At 41.5% G+C, this 24,964-nt stretch overlaps 1 protein-coding gene across 1 annotated transcript in view; it reads left to right on the top strand.

Annotated features, from left to right (window-relative positions):
* LOC124803167 (lipase 3-like) overlaps positions 1-24,067 on the top strand; it is a 171,323-nt gene extending 147,256 nt beyond the window's left edge. Inside the window, exons 7-8 of the mRNA XM_047264349.1 lie at positions 6,641-6,783; positions 22,303-24,067. Of these exons, the coding sequence (XP_047120305.1) occupies positions 6,641-6,783; positions 22,303-22,470 (311 nt within the window). The 3' untranslated portion in view covers positions 22,471-24,067. The remainder of the gene's footprint in view (positions 1-6,640; positions 6,784-22,302) is intronic.
* The last annotated feature ends 897 nt before the right edge of the window (positions 24,068-24,964 follow it).

Genomic DNA, 24,964 nt, shown 5'->3' with positions numbered 1-24,964 from the left:
TTTTCAAACAGCTGAGCAGAACTAAACGTACTCAGACATTTCGCTCTTTACCTATTCTGATCAACACTAAACTGAAACACAATATTTTTAGCGCACGCAATCTGACTTTTAATAATCCATACAAAAGAATGGTCCTGACTAACAATAAGCTATACCTTTCATGAATCACTTACCTCACAAAAATCTTCATTACTCGAACTACTGCAATACAGCGAGCGCCAATACTGCCAGCTAAATAGAAGATTCTAACTACTGAAGTCACTAACTACTGATAGGCATAGTTAGTAAATGAAACATTTTGATAAAGAACAAACAATGTATTTACCTTAATAGTGTTCAAAAGTCATAATATATATATATCAGTTCATGACATCCAGTCTTACAAATTTACTGTCTCTGATGGACACACGTCCAGATCACCCGCTCAGAACTCCGCCATCTCTCTCCCCAGATCCACCACTGCTGGCGGCTCACCTCCAACTGCGCAACGCTACGCGCTGAGCAAACAACAATGCAAACCAGCCACAGACTGCACACAGCACAGCCAGTGATTTTCATACAGAGTGCTACGTGGCGTTACCAATAAAAGAACGTAAACAGCCTACTTACAAAGTGCATGGAGTCTGAAGTAGTGCTGGAGGGATCTGACACTATGAATGCTGCAGAGCTGTCCACAATTCCGTAGGAGTACGAGGGGTGGAGACCTCTTCTGGATAGCACTTTGCCAGTTATCCCACATTTGCTCAATAATGTTTATGTCTGAGGAGTTCGGTGGCCAGTGGAAGTGTTTAACCCCAGAAGAGTGTTCCTGGAGCCACTCTGTAGCAATTCGGGGGTGTGCGGTGTCGCATTGTCCTGCTGGAATTTCCCAAGCAATGGATGCAGGTAATCAGACTGGATGTTTATGTACCTGTCACCTGTCAGAGCCGTATCTAGACGTGTCAGGGGTCTCATATCCCTCCAACTGCATACGCCGCACACCATTACAGACCCTCCACCAGCCTGAACAGTCCCCTGCTGACATGCAGGATCGTTGTTGTTGTCTCCGTACCCGTACACGACCATCCGCTCCATCCAATTTGAAACGAGACTCGTCCGACAAGGCAATGTATTTGTAGTCATCAACAGGCCAATGTCGATTATGAGACTCAAAGCATTGAGTCGTGCAGTCATCATAGGGTACACGAGTGGGCCTTCTGCTCCGAAAACCCATATCCATGATGTTTCGTTGAATGGTTCGCACGCTAACACTTGTTGACGGCTCAGCATTGAAATATGCAGCAATTTGCGAAACGGTTGCAATTCTGTCACGTTGAACGATTATCTTCAGTCGTCGTTGGTCCCTTTCATGCAGGATATTTTCCGGCCGCTGCGATGTTGGAGATTTGTTTTTTTACCGGATACCTGATATTCACAGTACACTCGTGAAAAAGTCGTCCGGGAAAATTCCCACTTCATCGCTACCTCAGAGATGCTGTATCCCATCGCTCGTGCGCTGAATACAAGACCACGTTCGAACTCACTTAAATCTTGATAACCTGTCGTTGTAGCAGCAGTAACCGATCTAACAAGTGCGCCAGACACTTGTTTGTCTTATATAGGCGTTGCCGACCGCAGCGTCCTGTTCTGCCTGTTTACATATCTTTGCATTTGAATACGCATACCCTTACCAGTTTCTTTGGTTCTGCAGTGTATATGTTTGCATATACCGTAGTTAGGCCTATGTGATGTTTACCAACTCAGTCATTTGACGGTCGAACAAGTGAAGTAGTAACTGAAATGGTGCAGTGGTCTGACAGCGAATTCGGTTTATGGTGCGCATTACTGTATATTAATTTTCTACCTGTTATATCAGAGTGACATCAATGTCGCATCTGCGTAATAAGCGGTATCTATTCGGTGTTGCGCTCATAGTTGAGCTCAGTGGATGGAAGGAGGAAGTGTTAGTGAACACTGTGAGAAGGAAGCCTTGTGGGCAAATGGATTTGACATGACATTAAAATTCCAAGATTATCAGTTGGTTCGTTGGTTGATTTGGGGGAGGGGACCAAGCAGCGAAGTCAATGGTCCCTTCACGTCAGGGATGGATGGGGATGGAAGTCGGCCGTGCCCTTTCAAAGGAACCATCCATGCATTTGCCTGAAGCTGTTTAGGGTAATCACGGGAAACCTAAATCAGGATGGCCGGACGTGTGTTTGAACCGTCGTCCTCCTGAATGCGAGTCCTGTGTGCTAACCACTGCGCCACATCGCTCGGTATTAACAGTTGTTGAAAGCGAGGGGTTAGAAGCGTTCATGTGATCAGGACTGGTAAGTAAAAAGTCATTAAAGTAACTTAATACTCAGACCAAGAAGTAAATATGTTTTCAGAAAAAAATATGCGGTATTCATTGATTAAGCAACATTTCTTTCTGGCATATACATGGCTTTTCACTACTATCGGCACAAACGAAAGGAGAAAGTAGAGGAAAATGACACAGGCAAACAACAGTAACAGACATAGTTCCAGAAATGAATGGTTTTCGCGATACGGCGTATGCACACTTGCAGTCAAGGCAATGTTGAAACTGGATCTTAATTATTTTTAAACTAGTGTAGATTTGTAATTACCGTTTGTTCAGCTGAAAGACGTACGGAAATATCTGACGTTGCATCTCTGAGAATAATGGAATTCCGACTGAGAACATGAAGAAACAGACATTAGTTATTTTTTTTTATTTTTTTAAAATGGACTTGTGATAAGGAAATCAGTTCTCAAATATCTGACTGCGAGTTTTAAAATATTCTCTAACTGCTCCTAACAACAGGTCTGCAATACTCCTGTTCGTAACAGACAACATACCTCGTCATGCCACTGCGACTGCGTGATCAGCATCACGCTACAAATATTTCAAAACCAATACTGCGATCCATGCAGAGCGCAAAGCGTGATCATAACAAATTTTTATTTATATAGAAATTTAACGATCAGGAGGGGTTTCATCAACTACTCCTAAACTGGGTAAAAAACGAAAGAAACCAATAAAGACTTTAATTTACTACATTCACAAAGTAGATTATTTAAACACTGATAAAATTTACACAGACTTCAACTATTCCACAATGTCTTTACTCAATAAACTCGTTTCTGGCCACGACAAAGATACGAGTATTACTCTCAATGTATGCACACACAAATCTGACAAAATCTCTCCAGTGCGCAAGCAAGTAACAACTACGTGCAACAAAAGGCAAATTACCAAGAAATCCTCAATTAACAGCCAAGTCTCGTCCGGCGCTGCTAGCACGATCAAGGGAGGCTACGATCTCTCATGTCGCTCGGCTTCCCTCCACCGCACCCTGCGTCCGACCACTTCCAACTCTTCTCAACAACTACTGTTCGCAGGCTGCTATTCGTGATAATAACATCTCAGGCTCAGAGTTTATGTCTGCACACCGCAGCAGAGTCATTTGTCAACTTTGCAAAGAAGTGTTAACGTCCAAGTTGCAACGTTACAGCGTTGTCAGTGTCTTAAGGCTACGTTTATTTCGGAACACAGCAAATAAGGTGTAAATTACAAACTGATGAACTGCCCTTGTTTGATTTATCATTCCGGCAGTACGCCAATACCATGGCCAGCTATGTCCTCCGACTCAAAAGCGTTGGATATTTTCTGTGTGGGGACATTTAAGGGGCTCCGGAAAGGCTCAAAATCATGAAAAGTTCAATTTTTACTTTTTTGCGTTTTCTGAATCTGCAGACTATTACCTTTTAATAGATACATAATTTATTCAATTCCGAAGACTACAACTATTTTTAAATTTTTTTTGAAATGTGTTCTACATGGGCGTGACCCACTGTGGCGCTGTTAAACTGCTGTCAAATGGTGTTATTATTAACGTCCGTGTTCATCAGGTACATTTTAGTGATGTGAGATAAAGTATGTGTTGTGGCTAACCTGTGATGGTTCAATATATATCGCTGGTGTGATTGTCGATTGTTTCATGTTTATTTACTCTGTCGTTATCTCGAAAATATTCGTAATTAATTCTGTTTCTTGAGTCTCTGTTTTGTTGAAGTATAATAATGAGTAAAAGTAAAGTTATTAGAAATCCTCTGAAGGCTTTTAAGAAAAGGAGAAATGTTGGAAAGCCAAAGGTATGTGTTATTACTGTAAACAATAAAGACGATAACCAAGTGAGTGAACCTAACCTCTCAAGTACACCTGCCCATAGCAGTCAAAGTGGGAAAGAAAATACTTCACAGAAGAAGCTTGGTTCAATGAGTGAAAACTATGAATGTTTTATGGGCGAATCGGATGTGAATGAAATATTTGATATTTCGGTTCTCAAAGGAATTTTTTCAAACTGTGTCGGATGTATTCACTGTAGTGAAGTTGGTCTGGAACTCTCCATAATAAAGCACGTAGGACTTGCTAGTGAAATACAACTGAAATGTGATAAGTGTTCATACATGACCACCTTTTGGAACAGTGTTGCAGTAACTACAACTGAAGAAAATGGTAGCAAAATCTACGAACACAACAACGAGCGATGCTTGCTTTAGACAAGGAACGCCTTCGGGCTGCAGACAGGGCTGTAAAGAGTCTAGAAATACAAGCAAGAGTAAACAGGAGGAGGAATAAGAAGAAGCTGGAGGAGGAGTTTGCAGAGGATGAAGATAATCCATTCTATGGACCTGGAATGCACTAAAAAGTTAATCCAATCTTTGTCGCTCGATTCCCAAAACTTTTATTTTCTCATACTAATTACATGTTTTCTAAGGATCTTCCAAACATATTTGTTTCAAACTTTCAGTAAATGTTACACAGTACCTTCTGCATAATTTAACACAGCCTTTTTCCAAAAAACTGTATATTTTTGAATATATAAATAAAAAATTGCAAAAAAAATGTTGTGAATTTTCATTACAATTGAAAAAAATCATCTTTAATAACTGAACTAAAATTTTGTAAAATCCCTGTGTTAAGTTGTAGCCCATATTCCAATAAATAATCTGTAAAAGTTCAACTTCCTACCTCAAATACTTTGTGAGGAAAGATGTAATTTATAAGCGTTATTTTAACATTGCAAGTATAGGGCGTTCCGGAGCCCCTTAAATGTTTCAGTTTATTCTAACTGTGCTGATGGCGCTGATGAACTCTGGGAACGCGTTGTAGATGGCTGTCAGTGGGATCGGAAAGCGCCTGGGAGTTTTTGAACATCGGTGACGAGACGTGTTGAAGGCTGTCTTCACGTTACCAGAGGCCGCGTGGAACACCTGTCGCAACATACTCGTCCTCAATTGCATATGTGCAGTGTGGATGGTTCAAATGGCTCTGAGCACTATGGGACTCAACTGCTGAGGTCATAAGTCCCCTAGAACTTAGAGCTACTTAAACCTAACTAACCTAAGGACAACACACACATCCATGCCCGAGGCAGGATTCGAATCTGCGACCGTAGCGGTCACGCGGTTCCAGACTGTAGCGCCTAGAACCGCACGGGCACTCCGGCCGGCTGTGCAGTGTGGAACCACGGGGACTGTGCTACAAGGTGCTCATGATCTCGGTCGTCGCACGTCGCATCGGGGAAACCATTGGTTTCTGGACCTATATTTGGATTACTACTCGTTTTGTTGTCCTCTACACTTCCCTCTCATTTTTACCAATAACAAACACCCTACATATCGGTTCTTCCAACTTGTACTCTGAGACACAAAATATATTTAACAGCACGTCAAATTAGAACGAATGAAGACAAACCTGGCAAGGAGAATTTTTAATTTTTTTAAAAGAAAGTAATTGTATTTAGTAATTTCCTGAATATAGGTGCCTGCTTTAAGAAAACCGGGAAAATATTAATGTCATTCCACCACTCTGGAACTGTCGTCTTGAATTTATATCACATGGAAGTCCTAAACTACACAGCTATCAATTCCATATACCGCATGACAGGAAGAGGATGACATATAATCAACAATTCTGAACCACTTGCAAACATATGAATTTATTAACAGACTAAAAAAAGGCAGGAGGAGGCTGAGATGGTTAAGAAACTTATGTTGCGATCAGAAAGTCTGCGTTTGAGGGCATTTCTGCAGTGTATGTGTGACCCTACACGTCTCCGATGCAGGTATATAAGCACCGACATGTAGGCAAGGGGTTTGTGTGGGCTTAGAACGGTAACTTTTTGGGTAAAAACAAAAGTCAGGGTCGCAATAACATTTGTTTATTGCGATCGGTTTCGGCTTATGCTAAAGCCATCCTCAGAATACACAGTGAACGATCGTGGTATCACGTGAGAAATAGGGGAGCCGCCAGCACCATCCATAGAAGGCAAAAATATCTGAGGATGGCTTTAACATAAGCCGAAACCGGTAATACAAAACAAATATTAATCGAGTCTCTTGTCTTTAACCAAAGTATAGCACCAGATCGCTGCGCTCCACGGACATCATTGTCTAAATTTATGGAAACTTTCTGCTTGCCACTTATCATTGCCTAATAGACACTTCAAATGTTTCGGGTGCCTCTTGTGAGCAGCCCCAGAACTGAAATCTGTGGCACCCTTGTACAGAGGACTGTTCCATTTCCCTCAAAGTGCACGCTCGTCTTCGGCATCAGCGCTGTGCGGTAACGTGGTGTTTCGTGTGCCCACAGGCCGCTTCAGCATGTTCGACCACGGTGCCGAAGAGAACCAGAGGGTGTACGGCAGCGCGCAGCCCCCGGAGTACCCGTTGCACAGGGTGGCGGCGCACACCGCCGTCTTCTACGGGGACAGCGACCCCTTCACCACCGCCGAGGTGAGCTCCGCAACAGCTGTAGGACTGCGTGAGGGAGGAGACTGTACCACTAAATAACTCGAAAACTCTTATACTCTTTTCACCAACTGCGACATAGTCGCGTATACAAACAGTGATCCAATATTGTCAAACGTTTTTTATTACAGTCTTTGATCTCAATATCAATTCTTTAGACGATGACCGGTTTCAGTCCGTAATGACCATCCTCAGATCTTTTTTACACCATGTCCTAAAGTAATAAGGCCATTATGGCTCTTGTTCCGTGCCACGTTACCGAACATTACCGACTGTAAAATATACACTATATGATAAAAAAAGTGTTCGGACGGCATCATGTAATAAGGAATTGACCACTAGAGATCTCGTAAGGCGGAACCACGCGTTTCTCCAGAGAAACAGCAACAACAGATGGGCCGGTTAAAAGAGGTCACTGAGTTAGGGAGCTCACTGTAGTCTGATTAAAATTACTTGCAGAATGAAATTTTCACTCTGCAGGAGAGTATGCGCTGATAGAAAACTCCGTATCAGATTAAAACTGTGTGCCGGATGGAGACTCGAACTCGGGACCTTTGCTGGGCAAGTACTCCACCATCTGCGCTACACAAACACGACGCGCTACCACTTCTCACAGCATCAGTTGGTACAGCACTTGTACGGGGAAGGCAAAGGTCGCGAGCTCACTTCTCGGTCCGGCAAACAGTTTTAATCTGACACGAAGTTTCTTACTTGCTAGTTGACACTTCACGGATTGGAGCGGGATTCTTCCAACCAGAGCGAACGTTTCACCGTTTTCGAATTGCCACAACACGTGATGAGTTCACTTCCAGTTCCTTGTCCCGCTTCCTTTTCTTGATGTGTCTGGGTCCCGAGTTCTGGGTCTGATCTTTTTATTTTGCATTTCATCAGGCATGATAATCATACCAAAACAAAACATACACACACAACGATCGGAACGAAATACGCATCTTTCATATACAGCATTGGCCAAACACTACTGGATCCTTTCGCTCAAGATGCGATACAGCGTCACATATTCAATTACTATCATCACAGAGACCGGCCTACAGCAGATAAACTTCATACGACACTGCATGAGGCTGAACTTTTCAAGGCAGCAAATCTTTGTCGAGAAGTTCTGTAGAGGGATAAATAAAACGTTATTGATTGGCGACTCCATGTTGTCTTGTGCACTACGACCATATAACAGGTATACTTGAAAAAAGAGACAGCATTGGTCGTATATTTTTTACTATTGCAAAATCGATTTTCTGTCACTGAGTGACCATCTTCAGTGCTATATTGTATAACTTAAATTGGGATGCACTGTTGTCACTAAGCTTACGGCAATCACATAGTAAAATCGATTTTGCAATAGTAAAAAATATACGACCAATGCTGCTCTTTTTTCAAATAAAACGTTGTTACAGCAAGTAGAGGTGTAGCCCGTGGTGCGTAAGTTACAGTCCTGACGCGCAGAAAGTCGTGGATTCGATCTCCACAGGAAATAATTTTTTAAATTTTTAATCCTTTGTCACGTCATTGTCATTATTCCACTTCACATTGCTTTACAACTTTATGCCAAGATATTTAATCCAGCATATACATCTACATCTACATATATACTCCGCTAGCCACCAAGCTGTGTGTGGCGGAGGGCACAATTCGCGCCAAAGTCATATTTCCCCCCACTGTTCCACTCGTGGATCGCGCGGGGGAAAAACGATTGTCTGAACGCCTCAGTACGAGCTCTAATTTCCCTTACCTTTGAATGGTGATCATTGTGCGATTTTAAAGTTGGCGATAATAATATATGCTCTACATCCTCGGCGAAGATCGGATTTTGGAATTTAGCGAGCAGCCCCTTCCGTTTAGCGCGTCGTCTACCTGCAAATGTGTCCCACTTCATACTTTATATGTGATTTGTAACGCTCTCGCGATGGCTAAATGTACCAGTCACGAATCTTGCCGCTCTTCTTTGGACCTTCTCAATCTCTTGAATCAGACCAAACCGGTAAGGGGCCCATACAGACGAACAATACTCTCATACTGGGCGAACTAACGTATTTTATCCAATTTCCTTTGTTGAAGGACTGCATCGCTTCAGGATTCTATCAATAAACCGCAATGTAAATTTCGCCTTGCCGTTACTTGTGTAATCTGATCATTCGATTTCAGATCGTTTCGAATTGTCAACCCAGATACTAGACGGATGTTACCTTTTCCAAAAACTTGGCATTTATTTTGTACTCTTACATTAATGGGGATTTTCGCCTTGTTGTACGCAGTAGGTTACACTTACTAATATTGACAGATAACTGCCAGTCATTACAGCACGCATCTATTTTCTGCAAATCCTCATTGATTTGTTCACAGCTTTCGTGTGATACTACTTTCCTGTAGACTACAGCATCATCGGAAAACAGTCTAATGCCTCCGTCAATACCACCAACCAGATCGTTTATGTAAATCGTAGAAAGCAGTGGACCTATTACGCTGCCCTGGGGCACACCTAAAAGTTACGCTTGTTTCTGTTGAAGTCATCCCATTCAGGACGACGCACTGCCCTCTGTCTGTTAGAAAACTTTCCATCCAACCGCGTATGTCATCGGATAAACAGGAAGCGCGCACTTTTTGGAGCAAGCGACAGTGCGGAACTGAGTCGAACGCCTTTCGAAAGTCGAGAAATATGGCATCAACCTGAGAGCCGGCATCTAGATCCTGTTGCATATCATGCACTAAGAGGGCCAGCTGTGTCTCGCCGGACCGCTGTTTCCTAAAACCGTGCTGGTTTCCGCAGATGAGCTTCTCAGAGTCTAGAAAGGTCATTATTATCTGAACACAAAATATGTTCCATGATTCTACAACAAATCGATGTCAGTGAAATTGACCGGTGCATCCGATTTTCTACCCTTTTTATCGATTCCTATGACGTGGGCCTTCTTCCAGTCCCATGGAACTTTCCGCTGTTCCAATGATTTCTCATAGATGATTGATAAGAGTGTTGCTCTATTTGTAGCATAGCCAACATATAATCTTACGGGATACCGTCTGGGCCAGATGCCTTCCTGGCGTCTAAGGATCTTAACTGTTTTACAATCCCAGATACACTAAACACTACGTCAGCCATTCGATAATTGAAAGAAGTAATGGTGCTGCAGTCTTCCACCGTAAACGAGTTTTTGAAAGCTAGGTTTATAATTTCGGCCTTCTGTTTATCATCATCCGTTACATTACCCGTACTGTCAGCAAGAGAAGGTACTGAATTACTTGTTGCATTCATAATTTTACGTACGACCATAAGTTTTTGGGGTTATTTTTAGAATCTGCAGATAAAATATTGCTTTCAAATTCGTTAAAAGAATCTCTCATTGACCTTTTGACACCTGTTCCATTTCACATAATTTCTGTTTGTTAGCGGGGCAATCACTACGTTTAAAACGACTGTGCATTGTGTCAAGCAGCCCACTACTAACGCCGTAGGGGGTGATGCGTAACATTACATGATAGTTTATCTTACTCTTTCCCATTAACTAAACTTTTTTCTACATTTAGAACGATCTGCCATTCATCGCTTCAACTATAGATTGTGTCTGTCATCCAGTAAAGTCCTACCGTGAATTAGCGACGACACTTCCCTATACAACACAGCATCAGTAGCAATCACAAACAGCTGTCCACCCTGTCCGTCGCATCATTTATGTGTACAGAAAATAACAGCAGTCCTGTCACACTTCCATGGAACATTCCTGACGATACCCTCATCGCTGATGAACACTCGCCGCCGAGGACAAAGCCCTGGTATTATTCCTTAAAAAGTCTTCGAGCCCCTCACATATCTGTGAACTTATTCCATATACTCGGATCTTCGTCAACGGTCTGTACTGGGCCACCGTGTCAAACACATTCTGAAAAATCTGCGAATACGCAGTCATTCTTAAACAGGCCGTAGAGGCGTCACTGACTACCACGGACCAGCTTATCTTTTTTTTTACGTACTTACATAATGCTCCTGATACGATTCAGTTAACAGATGTCGTAAACCTGTTCTACAGCCGGAGCATTCCTTAAAACTTAACAAAAAAAACTGAAACATTTATTCCAGCAAATACATCCTGGCGAAAATTGGTGCCAGAATAATTAACTGTATAGCAGTTAATAGTGACAGTTGTCAAAGAGACTGTATAAGCACGCTACTGTTTAATGTACTCGTGGACATGGTCATAGAGAAGGTATCGGCTGTCAGTGTTTATAGAATGGGGAACGAAGAAATAAAAACCGTTTGTTATGCTGACGATGCAGTTCTGCCAGAGAATAGTGAAAATAACCTCCATAAACTTTTACATTAATTTGACGTGGCAGCCAGACTCTTAATAAGCGCATATCCACTCAAAAAACCGAATGTACGATTATTTGGAGCCAATTAGACCCAAATTGGAAGCGGATAGAAAAATTATTCAGCGGGTAATGACATTTAAATGCCTTAGTATCGAACTGCCAAGCTGTGGAAATTTTGCAAATGATGCTAGAAAAGAAGCAGCAAAAGTAGCGTGCCAGGGTCTTAAATGATACAATTTGGGAAAATACATTGGGAAAGATGCAAAGGCAAGAACGTACGCAACAATAGTGATACCAGTTATGACTTACACAACTGAGACAAGACCCAAAACATCAAAAACTATAAAATTTTGAGAAATGACGATACTGAAAATACTGCAAAGGATTGTAGGAAAGACAATGACAGATAGAGAGAGAAGTGAAAGCGTTAGAAAAGGATGTAAAACGGTTTCCATCAATGAGTGGGTGCATAAGAGAAAACCTGAACGAAACAATCACGTAGAGTGAATTGTTACACGGAAGATTATGAAAATCGTAGGAAATAAATTACTAGCTGGTAAAAGAAATATAGGCCGTCCAAGGAAAAGATGGAGTGACAAACTCAGCGCACGTTAAGGGGTACTGAAGAATACAGGCTAAGAAGAACAAATATTTGGGAAGATATTTACTGTTGTGTACTGGGATACGTAGTTATACGCCTGGACACAGGTCATAGTCCTTCGGCCGGCGTCGCAGATATCAACCGTCCGTATGCCAACAGCACTTCTCTGTGACCCGTTGCTTTACAGATTGTCCGTTTCCCGATTGCTTAAATAAATATCGTGTGATTCCCAGACTTGTCATATTCTTTTGATTTGATGCTTGAGTGTCAGTTTCATACTTTATTTAATCCATAAGATGATCATTTGTCCCCACTAGGTTTCTGTGTTACCAATTCCAGACTATTACCCCCCCCCCCCCCCCTCCCGCTCATCCCACCACCATCCCACCCTCACTAACTCCAGACTGTGGACTATGAACAGTGTCCATGAACAAACTGTCACCAGCGAGGATTTGTTCATGTGCTGGCTCTCCACAGTTTCTACCCACATTCGATCCAACAACTGTGGAGTTACCGTACTGATAGGTTTAGTAAGTTCTTGAAGATTGCTTATTTTACTGGCATAAACACGTTCATTCATGTAACACGTAAACGAAATAACTGATTGATGTGGTGTCTAGAGAAACCCGCCAGGGTAGCCAAGAGCGCTGACGCGCTGCTTCCTGGACTCGGGTAGTCACGCCAGCCCCGGATCGAATCCGCCCGACGGATTGACGACGACAGCCGGTGTGTCAGCCAGCCAGGATGTGGTTTTTAGGCGGTTTTCCACATCCTACTAGGTGAATTCTGGGCTGGTCCGCACGTCCCGCCTCAGTTATTCGACTTGCAGTCATATGAACCCCATTCACACTATTTCACGATTCGCACTAGACGCAGACAGCTGGGGTACTCTTCTTCCATCCTGGGGGGTATGGGGGGGCGGTAGGAAGGGCATCCGGCCACCCTTTAAAATTAACCATGCCAATTCCGTACTTAATCCTGCCGATCCTGCGCACAATAAGGGATAAAAGCGGTAGCGAAAGAAAGAAAGAAAGAAAGGTGGTGTCTAGAGAAATAGTACACAGAGCAGGGATTCGTCTGGCGCGAACCACTTTCATAGAAAAGTTTTTAGTGCTGTGGATTTCTTTACTGCGAAATAAGTGATACGGTGCTTAGTTGACGCATCACTCCGCACCACATATCAAGCTGGTGACAATTTTGTAGGTGTTCTCGATATCACGTTGATGTTCTACTGCTCATTTTAGAGAATTATGGTTGTCAACAAGTGTCACTTGTAACACAGTGTATTTTCTTTCGCCCAGGAAACACTGGGGTTTATCTGTTGGCAGCCACCTCTGTATTATATGCTTTGTTTGGAATGAAGAAATAAATGGGAGAACAACACGAAATAAAATAAAATAAAAATATTTTGTACGAAGCCATCGACACGTTTAAAATCGCTAATCATATAAGCATCTCACCAACTACTCTTTTCAGATATACAGTTAGTTGTGTATTATTCCCAGGCAAAATTTAATTTGCGACCACGACAGGTTTTGAAGCATTAAATACAAGAGAAGGTTGCAAAAGCGAGAGAATCTATTAACTAATGTTCGACAGAAATAGTGATTTACAATGGTGATCTGCATCGTGGACCACAAAACATCGCTGTTGACAAAATACGTAGAAAGATAATAACTTCTTGACAGTGGTGATACCGCTTATGCTCTTGCTTTAATGCGTTTTAGGTAAGGGTGCGGAAAATTATTCGCCATTTCGTAAATTACATCAGCGACCTCTCGCAGCCACTGAGGTGAGAAACGCAGATGAAACAACCGTTTATGTTGCGGTTTCCACTCGCGGTGTTGGCAAATGAGAAAAACGCGGAATTTTAATTACTGCAGTGTTATAAAAATACTGCATTTTTCGCTTCTCCGTGTTTAACGCGCTTGCAAATTACCGTCGTTTGCGGTTTTCTGTTTACTGAATTGTAGCGTTAACGGGTTCGACCAGACACACTGCGAAAGCGAGCAAGTTGCAGTCGAAAAGGCTTTGCTAAACAAGGCTCTCGCTACACGGAAAGCGGTATTTGCTCACATCACATAACACTGCAGCATTCTATGCATCTAAGTTCAAAATAAATACGTAATACTTGTTGTCAGTCTTATTACTTTACACTCCTCATACTCAAATTTCATTATTTTACGTCGAAGGGTGCTTCCAGGACCTAATGCAGGTCTCGTCGGCTGATCGATGATTAATTTTACTATTGACTCTAGCATTTTGTGCTCTTTTCCGCTATTTCCTTCGTTCTCATTTCTATAACGTGGGTCATCGCCCTTTGTCAAAGTGACTGACACCCATGGTTGGGGGAAGATTATACAGCTCAACTAAAAATCTCTGCATTCGAATAGAAAGTGGCCAGTCAAGAACCGAGGTATGAGTTTACAGTTTTAGAACAACTGGTATTCAGTGCATAAATAGCAGTTAGTTGTGACTGTATCAACAGGACTACCAGTCAGGAAACGCGTGGGGCCGGATTTTCAGTCTAAAGGAAATTTTATGGGTGTTGTTTTAGGATTCACTCTTAGGGGAACACTCTTCCAGTCACGAGCGTTTCAGAGCGCTTCTCCCTTCAGCTTTTACAGTCTGGAACAAACTTTTGACACAAAAGTAGATATTCGGTTGTACTGCAAAACATTTTCTTGAAACGTGGATGAAAAATTCAGACGTATGTCTACAATGGACATCCAATGTGCACGGGCGCACGGTGACATGAACTGAAACTATTTTCTAGAATTTTTGGTCTCACAAGTGTTTAAACGTTCACGAATTTTCGGACGAGCGATACTCATCCATTGTCCAGTGACGACAATAGCCGAAGAGTATTCGTCTGAAAGCTCATGGATAATAAACCACATGACGCAGATGAATCGTTCCTCGTCCATTGTCAGGTGTCAGCTTGACAGTAGCCGAGGGGTACTGGTCTGGAAGCTCGTAGATAATAAGCCACTTAATTCAGCTGGAAGCTCGAGGTAATTTAATTAGCTTCAGGTCTGCTATAATGTCGCACAGAGACTACGCAAAACTGAACTCCAACAGTCTTTCATTCTTTTGATCATTATCTGTCAACGTCCCCATTTTCAGCCGCTGTCTAAGGCGTCAGAGGAGAGCAACACTGGGCAATAGGAACGAATACTTCAGCAGCTCTCACGGGACTGTTCTCCCCCAACCTCCAAGGATCACTGATCGACCCCACCACAGACTGAAAATTTGTCGCTCATATGGCTAACCAGTATGCCTTACCTTTATGTATTAGGGATGACCCTCCGGCTGTATTTGTGGCACTTGCTTTTATTGCTGCAGATTTCAATATGATACATTACAATACGAATAATGACTTTGCCCTCACTAGCGCACTTTACGTTTCAACTACTTTGGTTGGTTGTTACATTTCTGTTTCGTGATTTATTCGGGTACCACCCCGTGTAAGTGACACGTTATGCGTTGTTCCACCTGAACTGTTGGTGTCAGTGACACAAGAGAACTACAGCACCCCTCCTATTGTTAATATAGCTCAGTTTGGGTGTACACCCTATTGAATAATAATAAAATGCATCGAACCACAATATGCGCTTTCACTGTTCTTGGCTGTTAGTACATCTATCTAAACTGCCTGATTTTAGTGAAATAAATATTAATCTTTTGTAGTATACGCACTGTCCACAGCTCTTGTCTTTTGTCAAGGTCTTAATACTTTGATGGTCACACGTAAATATGAAACATGGAATTGTTTTAGTTAAACTGCATAAATGTATCATAAATTTAAAAAAAACAGCTATAATAGTTTGCTACACCAAATACAATTATGATAAAGATCTGTTTAATGTAATCAGGGTCATGAAGATGGCGTAATGGAAAATTGAAAGCGATTGCAAATAAAACAACAAACATATGCAGCTGAAGGTATCATCCCTACTATATAAACATATAGTGATAACTGACGTCCTTGGTATATAAAAATGTAGCAACATCTCTGATCCCCACTACATGAAGATATAGTAACAGTTGTCGTCCTCCCTACATAAAGATGCAGAAACAATTGTCACTACCACACATAAAGATATAATAACAGCTGTCATCCCATGATCCACCAGACAGTGGATATTAGTTTTTATTTATTGCAGTCATAAAACAAGTGTGTCCAAAGAAGATCGTATAATACATCAGTACCTTTAAAATTCACTAGATAATGGCATACATTTAAAAAAAAAATTTGTGATGCAATATTAAGATATCAAATTACACAGTAAATCTTAGTAATAAGCGTTTATGTAGAGAAAAGTAAATAGATAGTAAGAAATAACACGAAAGTAAGTAATGAAATAATCAAAAGAGATGATGTTACTTTTTATGTAAATTTCTTCAGGTTACTACCGTTTGTGGTTACCTAGCTACATCTTCGGGTTTTGCCTATGCTGCGTAGGACAATAGCCTACCTTTCAGCCATCTGTAATTAATTGTCCAGTTATACTAGATTTGTTTACGTGGTTACCTTCCGCAGTAGAATATCCACGGAAGATGATTTACAAGTAAAAACGAAATGCCTCTATTGTAATTCTCTTTAATTAAACTGCAGTAAACTCAAGACGGAAAACCATTAATAACAGAATTGTCCAGTTGTTTAGCGACTCGGAAAGAAACCTCAAATTATCTGGATTATCATTATTAATAACTAGTTTATTGATATTAGAAATGAATTAAAACTAAGTTACTATTGAATATGCTGTTGTTAACAGATACCACACAATACTCCACTGATCACGCAGTGTTTTTGTCTTCCTCAGAATCATCATTCGCGTCTTCCCACCCACTCATTTCCTCTCTTCTGTTGCCACTTCTCACACCCATATTTGTGTTTCCAATAGTGGTTCTGAACTCGTTTAGTTCTTTTCCAGATATATTGTTCTTGACTATGTTCTATAACTGGAATGTGTCAGCATTCCTAATTAGGTACACTATTTAGTGCACTTTGAGATTTGTCGATGACATTGCAATTTTGGCAGAGGCAGTAAAGGACTTGGAAGAGAAGTTGAACGGAATGGACAGAATCTTGAAAGGAGGATATAAAATGAACATCAACAAAAGCAAAACGAGGATAATGGAATGTAGTAGAATTAAATCAGGTGATGCTGACGGAATTAGATTAGGAAATGAGGCACTTAAAGTACAAGATGAGTTTTGCTATTTGGGAAGCAAAATAACTGATGATGGTAGAAGTAGGGTGGATACAAAACGTAGACTGGCAATGACAAGAAAAGTGTTTCTGAAGAAGAGAAATTTGTTAACGTCGAGCATAGGTTTAAGTATCAGGAAGTCCTTTATAAAAGTGTTTGTATGGAGTGTAGCAATGTATGGAAGTGAAACATGGACGATAAATAGTTTAGACAAGAAGTGGTTAGAAGCTTTTGAAACGTCGTGCTACAGAATAATGCTGACGATTAGATGGGTAGATCACGTAACTAATGAGGAGGTACTGAATAGAATTGGGGAGAAGAGAAATTTGTGGTTCAACCTGACTAAAAGGAGGGATCGGTTGGTAGGACACATTCTGAGACATCAATGGATCGCCAATTTAGTACTGGAGGGAAGCGTGTGGGGTAAAAGTCGTAGAGGGAAATTAAGGTATTAATACAGCGAGCAGATTCAGAAGGATGTATTTTGCAGTAGTTACTCTGAGATGAAGAAGCTTGCACAGGATAGAGTAGCACGGAGAGCTGCTTCAAACCAGTCTTTAGACTGAAGACCACAATGACAACATTTAGCTTTGAGGGGGGTCCATGTCTTCTAGCAGCCACTTGGAGAGGGCATGTGAACACCACACTCTCAAAGGATCCTAAATCACCAGACTCACACAATGCTGACGCTGTCTTTCATGTACTGTGTAAATAGCGGGGGTAATGGCCTTGTCCTGTCATAAAGTGAAGCATACCTCCATTGAAGCCGATATAATTCATCTTTAGTCTTTCACTCTTATGTTCCGAAACAGACTGCATACCCGACGTCCTGCAATCTGTGCTCTAATACCGCTGCCATTCATCAAGTACCCAGTCCCGAAGATCTAACTTATTAGTTATTCTGGAACCCGTAATTTATTGTACTTTATCTGCGGTATGCCGCCGCAATGAATATTCTGCAGCAAGATGTCGTACAGTGATGTCAGCGAGACTTGTTCCCAGAATGACGAAAAGGGCCTCTGTCGCTATAGCACCTTATGCTCCCGACTTCCGTAGTAGAGACGTCTTAGTTTGGCTCGTAGTCTTGATGGACATATTCGATTGACCAATATGCTGTGGACTCTTTAGGAAAAGTGTCTATGAGATATTAGTGATAGTAAAAGAAATATCCTGTTTCCAGGCTGTTTCCGAATTTCCGTGAATTTAAGGCAGAGGGCATCGCATATTTAGGAGAAACATTATCAAGCTCTTACACATGTATTACACTACACCTTCATATTATGCAAATGACACCTTGTTTTCTTAGACCAGCACTCTTAATTTTTTTGGTGGCACCTTTTGAGAAAACAAAGCAAGTGCTGATGATTACTGTAACAAGAACCACCTGAAGCCAAACCCACACCAAACTCAGATTTTGCGTTTTCCACCAACGAAACAGACAGGCAGGAATAATTCTGAAAGCGATTTGAGAAGGCATCGATCTGGAACATTGTTTTACATCCAAATTTCTTGGTGTTAGAGTAGACAGATCACTTACTTTCAGGTGGCACTGTCCTAATATCAGACAAAAGTTGTCAGCTCCAAACATCATCCGGAAACTTGTTGGTGGTAATTCGGGTGCCCAGTCCCAGGTGATCCGTTCTTCTGCTAAGGCACACTGTTTCTCGGCTGGTGAATATGCTTCCTCAGTGTGGTATAAATCCACCCACACGAAAGAAGAACATGTAGTCCTTGAGGAAACAGCAAGGCTAATTACTGGGTGTCTGCAACCAACTCCTGTTGATAAATTGTAGATTATGAGCTGTCTCTCCTCCTGATGTACATCGGTAAGTCACCGCAAATGCCGAAAGAAATAAAGTCGAAGAAAGAGTGATACTCTCGTTTCGTGGACGTAAGCCACCAAGAACTAGGTCTAGTTTCAAAAAGGAGTTTTTACAGTCAACATCTTCACTAAATACATCAGCCAAGAAAACCAGACAAAAGGGGCTATGATCCCCATGGAGGGTAAAGCCAGCAGGAAGCTTACGAGACGAACACCACCGGGACCAGACCACATAGAGATCGCAGTATAGGCAACGACCGTACGTTGGCAAATCTAAGGACAACGTCATGAAATGGGAATAATGGCATCTGACAACAGTCTACGGACATGTACAAGCACAGGCGACGAAACATCTCCGTAAATGTTTATGTTGGCCTGTTTCTTGTAAAGAGGAGTCGTCAAAGACACAAGAAAATGCTACAGCAGTTCGTCGCTTATGGACAAAGACTGTTTAATTTTAGTTTTTTGTAATTATATTCCTTTTATTTCTTTGCCTCATACTGTCATTTGTAAAATCCTATGTGTATGATCCTGAGTCGAGTTAATAAACCACACTCCCACCGCCCAATCTTATAAATAGAGGACCTAGAGGTGCCTTACCCCCACTGTAATTTATCTGCTGGTACCAATTCATGTCTTTATCAATATCATGACGGACTCTTTCGCTACAGAGTCCTTGAATAAAAAGTTCTCAGTTTACTTTTTACTTGACACTTCAAATTCTAATACAATCCCAGGCGATGATGGAAAGAGAGTGCAGACATAACAATCTACAGACCTCAGAAGGGTCAACTCCGTGTTGTCTCCATTACGTAATCCAGCCACTAGCATGCCATGCTTTAGACATAAAAATGTGAGCCACGCCAGTTGCACGACGGTTAGATCTAACCCTTGATGATAATGATGGGGACAATTATCAAAAGCTCAGGATTTTATCCGACTTTGACACGGCAAGTAAATGGAGAGCTTCCTTCCATTATTTTGAACAGGACTGCTCTTTAGAAACTGTTAGAGACAAGTGAATGAATCCAAACAGCCTACCAGTTGCAATAAAAGGTGGTTATATTCAACTTCTGAGCGTGGTTTCGACGCATGTGAACCCATCTTCTTCAGAAATACTTGTAACCTGCAGACAATGTAAAAGCAGTAACTACAAACTCGGAAACTCACATACGCTTCATACTGAGACTAGATCCTCACAAAGGCCGTGGAATATCACATATATAATAAAACAAGTCCAAGAGAGTAAAAACTAGTATTTACTAAAATTTCACATTGGAAAAACGGTAAATAATGAAGTGATCCTATGCTGTCAGCGCACATCATTGTGTACATTGTTAAATATGTTGACCCCTATGACCAGTGCTTGTCAGTATACATTCTTTGTGTATACGTGTTTTCGTTTCTCCCGCTTCGTATTTTCTGAAAGCACTATTTTACCCACTCTCGTTACTGCATATTTTTTACTGTACGATGACTCATACACTAATGCCCTTCATCGTCACGTACGTTTATCACAGCATGTTCACACACTAACTTTATTACTGCGCATAATATAATGTACTTGTGGTGTCTTGAAAGTTTTTTAATGCAAGTTGCCATATTTTACTTTAGAATAGCATCCTTTGCCATCCTTTATTTATCACTATTCTCTCATTAACTCCCCCCCTCCTCCCACTGTAAATGCATTTCCACTTACTGGCCATTTATGCCGCGGGCGTAGTTCCATCTCGACATACCCACCACCTGCCTGGTTTTCCTGGTGTTCGCGCTCTCCATTCCCTGTCAATCGGCGTGCGGCTCAGAACATAATCTGACATTTTATTTGATTGGTTTTATTTTTGGATTTTAACGTTTTAACTATTCTTACTTGACAAGCCCTGACCATAAGGGCCAGAATATTTTTTAATGTATACAATGATATATGCTGACACTATGTTTTCATTGGACAAATGTCAAATTGCTTCGTTATTTGGTGTTTTGCCGATGTGAAATTTTAATAAGTATTAGTTTTTATTCATTTGGTTATATTTAATGATATATGTGATGTTACGACTCCTATGTGATGATTTGGTCTCTGCATGACGCGTGAGTTTGACAAGCACACTGTGTGATCGGATGTATTCTGACACCTGCCTCAAATTACTCACAGTTCGTGGCGGCCTCCATTGGTAATAATGGAATTCAGTATGGCCTTGATCACAGCTTCCAGCAGGCATACCTTCAATCAGGTGCTGGAAGGTTTCTTGAGGTATGGCAACCCATTCTTCACGGAGTGCTGCACTGAGGAGAGGTATCGATGCCTGTCGGTGAGGCCTGGCACGAAGTCGGCGTTCCAAAACATCCCAGAGATGTTCTATAGGATTCAGGTCAGGACTCTGTGCAGGCCAGTTCATTACAGGGATGTTGCTGTCGTGTAACCACTCCGCCGCAGGCCGTGCATTTTAAACACTTTCTCGATCGCCATCCCCGAATTTGCTCTTCAGCAGCGGGAAGGAAGAAAATGTCTAAAACATCAGTGTAGGCCTGTGTTGCCATAGTGCCACGCAAAAAACAAGGCGTGCAAGCCCCCTCCATGAAAAACACGACCACACCATAACACCACCGCCTCCGAATTTTACTTTTGGCACTACATACGCTGGCAGATGACGTTCACCAGGCATTCTCCACACCCACACCCTGCCATCGGATCGCCACATTGCGTACCGTGATTCGTCACTCCACGCAACGTTTTTCCACCGTTCAATCGTCCAATGTTTACGCTCCTTACACCATGCGAGGCGTCGTTTGGCATTTACCCGGGTGATGTGTGGCTTATGAGCAACTTCTCGACCATGAAATCCAAGTTTTCTCAGCTCCCTCCTGTCATAGTACTTGCAGTGGATCTGGATGCAATTTGGAATTCCTGTGTGATGGTCTACATATATGTCTGCCTATTACACATTACGAACCTGCCTATTACACATTACGGCCTGCGTCAGTCAACAGACGAGGTCGGCCTGTAGGTTTATGTGCTGTACGTGTCCCTTCTCGTTTCCACTTCACTATCACATCGGAAACAGTGGACCTAGGGATGTTTAGGAGTGTGGAAATCTCGCTACAAGTGACACCCAATCACCTAGCCGCGTTCGAAGTCCGTATGTCTAAATGACTACTGAGGTCGCTGATATGGAGTCCCTGGCAGTAGATGGTAGCACAATGCACCTAATATGAAAAACGTGTGTTTTTCGGGGGGTGCCGATACTTTTGATCACATAGTGTATGTTTCCGAGTTTTTAGTTTTTGCTGTTACATTGTCCTTAGGTTACAAGAATTTCTGACGAAAATGGGTTTACATCTGTCGAAAGCATACAAGGCTGCTTGCATTCATTTACTAATTTCTTACACACCTGTACCAAGTTTGGTTAAAATTACTCTACGCTTTACTGAGCTAAGCTGGAACATACGTACACAATCACAGACACATTTACACAGATACACCTGTTTTTATATATGTATGTTTTCGATCAGTATTTCTCTGAACTGCTCGTTTTCCCTGTTCCCAGGATATGCGATGGTTGGCGGGTCGGCTTCCGAAGCTGATGGGCAGCTACCAGATACCAACCAAGTCGTTCAGCCACCTCAGCTTTCTCTGGTCCACAGACGTCGTCGATGCCCTCTACGACCCGCTGATCAACTTCCTTAATTACGTCCTCGACCATAACTGCTGCTGAAGTCACCGCACAAACGCCCCGTTATAGGGCACGCCATTTACCCTCAAGGGAAGCCAGTGTTGCTGAATGAAATCTCATCTACGAACTTACCGACCGCGCGCAATATGTTGGTTTACTTTGTACGTCTAGACATGAATATTTAAAGCAACATCTTCCAATGAATGTCAGCAAGCCTGTTACGTGAAAGCGTGTTTATTTTCAAAAATGAACAGATCGTCCTTTATTTCGTTTTATTTTCTTTTTTCTTCTTTCTTTTTTAACGGAAATTATCTTTCTAGAAGTTTCTGTAAATTCAGCTGTTTCTGCTTTCCCGTGATCCATTATTTATTGCTGCACAAAAAATATTGTTACTGCACTAAGTGGAGGAAGCACTAGAAGCAAATTATTTACAAAAATTCCTAGTCTGTTTTCCTAGATATTTACTCGTATTCAGGTATTTCTTGCTGTGGAAGTTCACATTCAGTCCAACAAAGAATCGTCAGCATAACTGCGTTGCACGAGTGACTGTGAAGCAAGCAAAGACAGAAAAGAGTAGGGACTGGTACATAATTCTGAAAATGGTGAGTCTCCTGGGAATATGCAACAGTTTAATAGGTATCCGTTTTTCAGAAGCAAATATAATGATGCGGATTCTGTTCTAACGTACTGTGATTTCTGCGAATCTTGATCTCATTAACGTGTTTGGTAATCAGACCTTCCAATTACTGAATTTCACTCTTTCATATGTCTAAACAGTCGCATATTATTAATTATTTTGTGGCATCGACTACTGAAGACAACCGTGATGTCATAGCGAGGAAGGGAGGCAGGAATTGTTTATTTCATTGTTCATTTCTAGTAATTAAATGTAATCAGCTTTCCCCGAACGGTAACATAACTCGAGGCTGATTGTTACTTCCAGTTTAGTAATTTGTAATGGATCGGAAAAGTTAGAGATCTAAAATTTAGGTACCTGGATTGAAGAATCCGTGGAACAATGACGGTAACACCGCTGATTTTGTAGCAGACTACGGACAGAATTAAAAACTAAGATCGTGTATCAACGTACATACCGTGTACCAATGTACAAAGTAAGAAACATCTACGGTCTATTAACGCGGTAAATGTAGCTAGCCGTGTGTTTGGAGCCAAGTTATACGTAGATTAATCCGAGGGCATATTATAAAGCTATAAGTTTCATCAGTTCCGTTAATTTAAGTACGATATAAACCAAAGATTGTAAAACAGTGGTATAAGCGAAGGATGGATGGATGAGTTACAAATCCTGATAAACAAACCAAATACGAGTATATCAGCTGAAAAGCGCTGTAGGTCTAAAGGAATAATGAGGATCGAACTTTCCCCTACTACAGTCACTGCTAAGATATTCTGCAAAATTTTGTGGAAGGACCGGATATATTATATCGATGCTCGGTGACATCGACTTGTGAGCTGGAAAAAAATCATGCACCGCGGTATACATTGAGTCGAATGGACAATCGAGCAAACGTATTTGTTTAATAAACGGAAGTCACTTTCGCATTTTTGTCAGAATGCTGTTGGATTCAGTGTCATTGATCTCACTCATGCTACTTACACGCGTATCCAAAGCATCCTCACAATATATTATTCAGCATATGTTGTTTGTTGTTTAATACTGCAATGTACAGCAAATTATTTTCTGTGAAAATAAACACGTTTATAAAAAATTTGTTCCTTTATTTGATTTTTGGGGCCTATAGCCGCATTCTCAGGTGTACATGTTGCCTTTTGTCACTAAAAGCATCATCGTAGAAGGAAGGGACCCTAGCTTTGTTGACGAAACGACATTATCCGTCAAGCGATTCAGTGCGTTTGGCGAGTAACGCCGAGTAATGATGTTTTTAATTATAAAAAGCACCATGTACACCTGAGGATGCGGCTGTAGGCTATGAAACTGGTCGTGTCCAATTAAAGAGTTTTATGCACCTGTAAGCGGTGTCCTTTTTGCAATGTGTGTTTCCACAACAGCGGATGGCCAGAAGACAGAGTTGTTTGTAATAGTTACAAAAGTAGTACGATCATACGTCACAAAATGTATTTTTCAATATGATAGTCCTGGATGTTTGTGCTGATCTTTCTAGCTCTTTATTTCAACTACATGACGTGGCTCGATCCGAATCGTGAGATACAATCGGTTGCAATTGGATCACCAGCATCAATACTAGCTCGTGAAAAATCAGATATCCTTATACAAAAGGGAAGAACTGGCTACTGAGAATGTAGACAAATTAGACTCTTCTAAGTAAACTTTACTATTTCACTGTAGCTGGAGCTTCCATTACATCATTTTATTTTTATGAGAAAGATGCTGAAGTTCGGTTGATTTATCTTCATAACTATTCATAGCCTCATTCCAAGACTTCTGATGTGTTGAATTATAACGCAGTATAACGGCGAGGTGCTGTGACACAAAATATATTTCAGGCGCCTGGAGTTGCCTTTTATTTAAATGTCTATTAACAGTCGTGGAGAT

The sequence above is a fragment of the Schistocerca piceifrons genome, chromosome 6, assembly GCF_021461385.2.
Source record: "Schistocerca piceifrons isolate TAMUIC-IGC-003096 chromosome 6, iqSchPice1.1, whole genome shotgun sequence".
NCBI lineage: Eukaryota > Metazoa > Arthropoda > Insecta > Orthoptera > Acrididae > Schistocerca > Schistocerca piceifrons.
The sequence above is the reverse complement of the archived record's forward strand: the minus strand, read 5'-3'. Positions and strand labels throughout refer to the sequence as shown.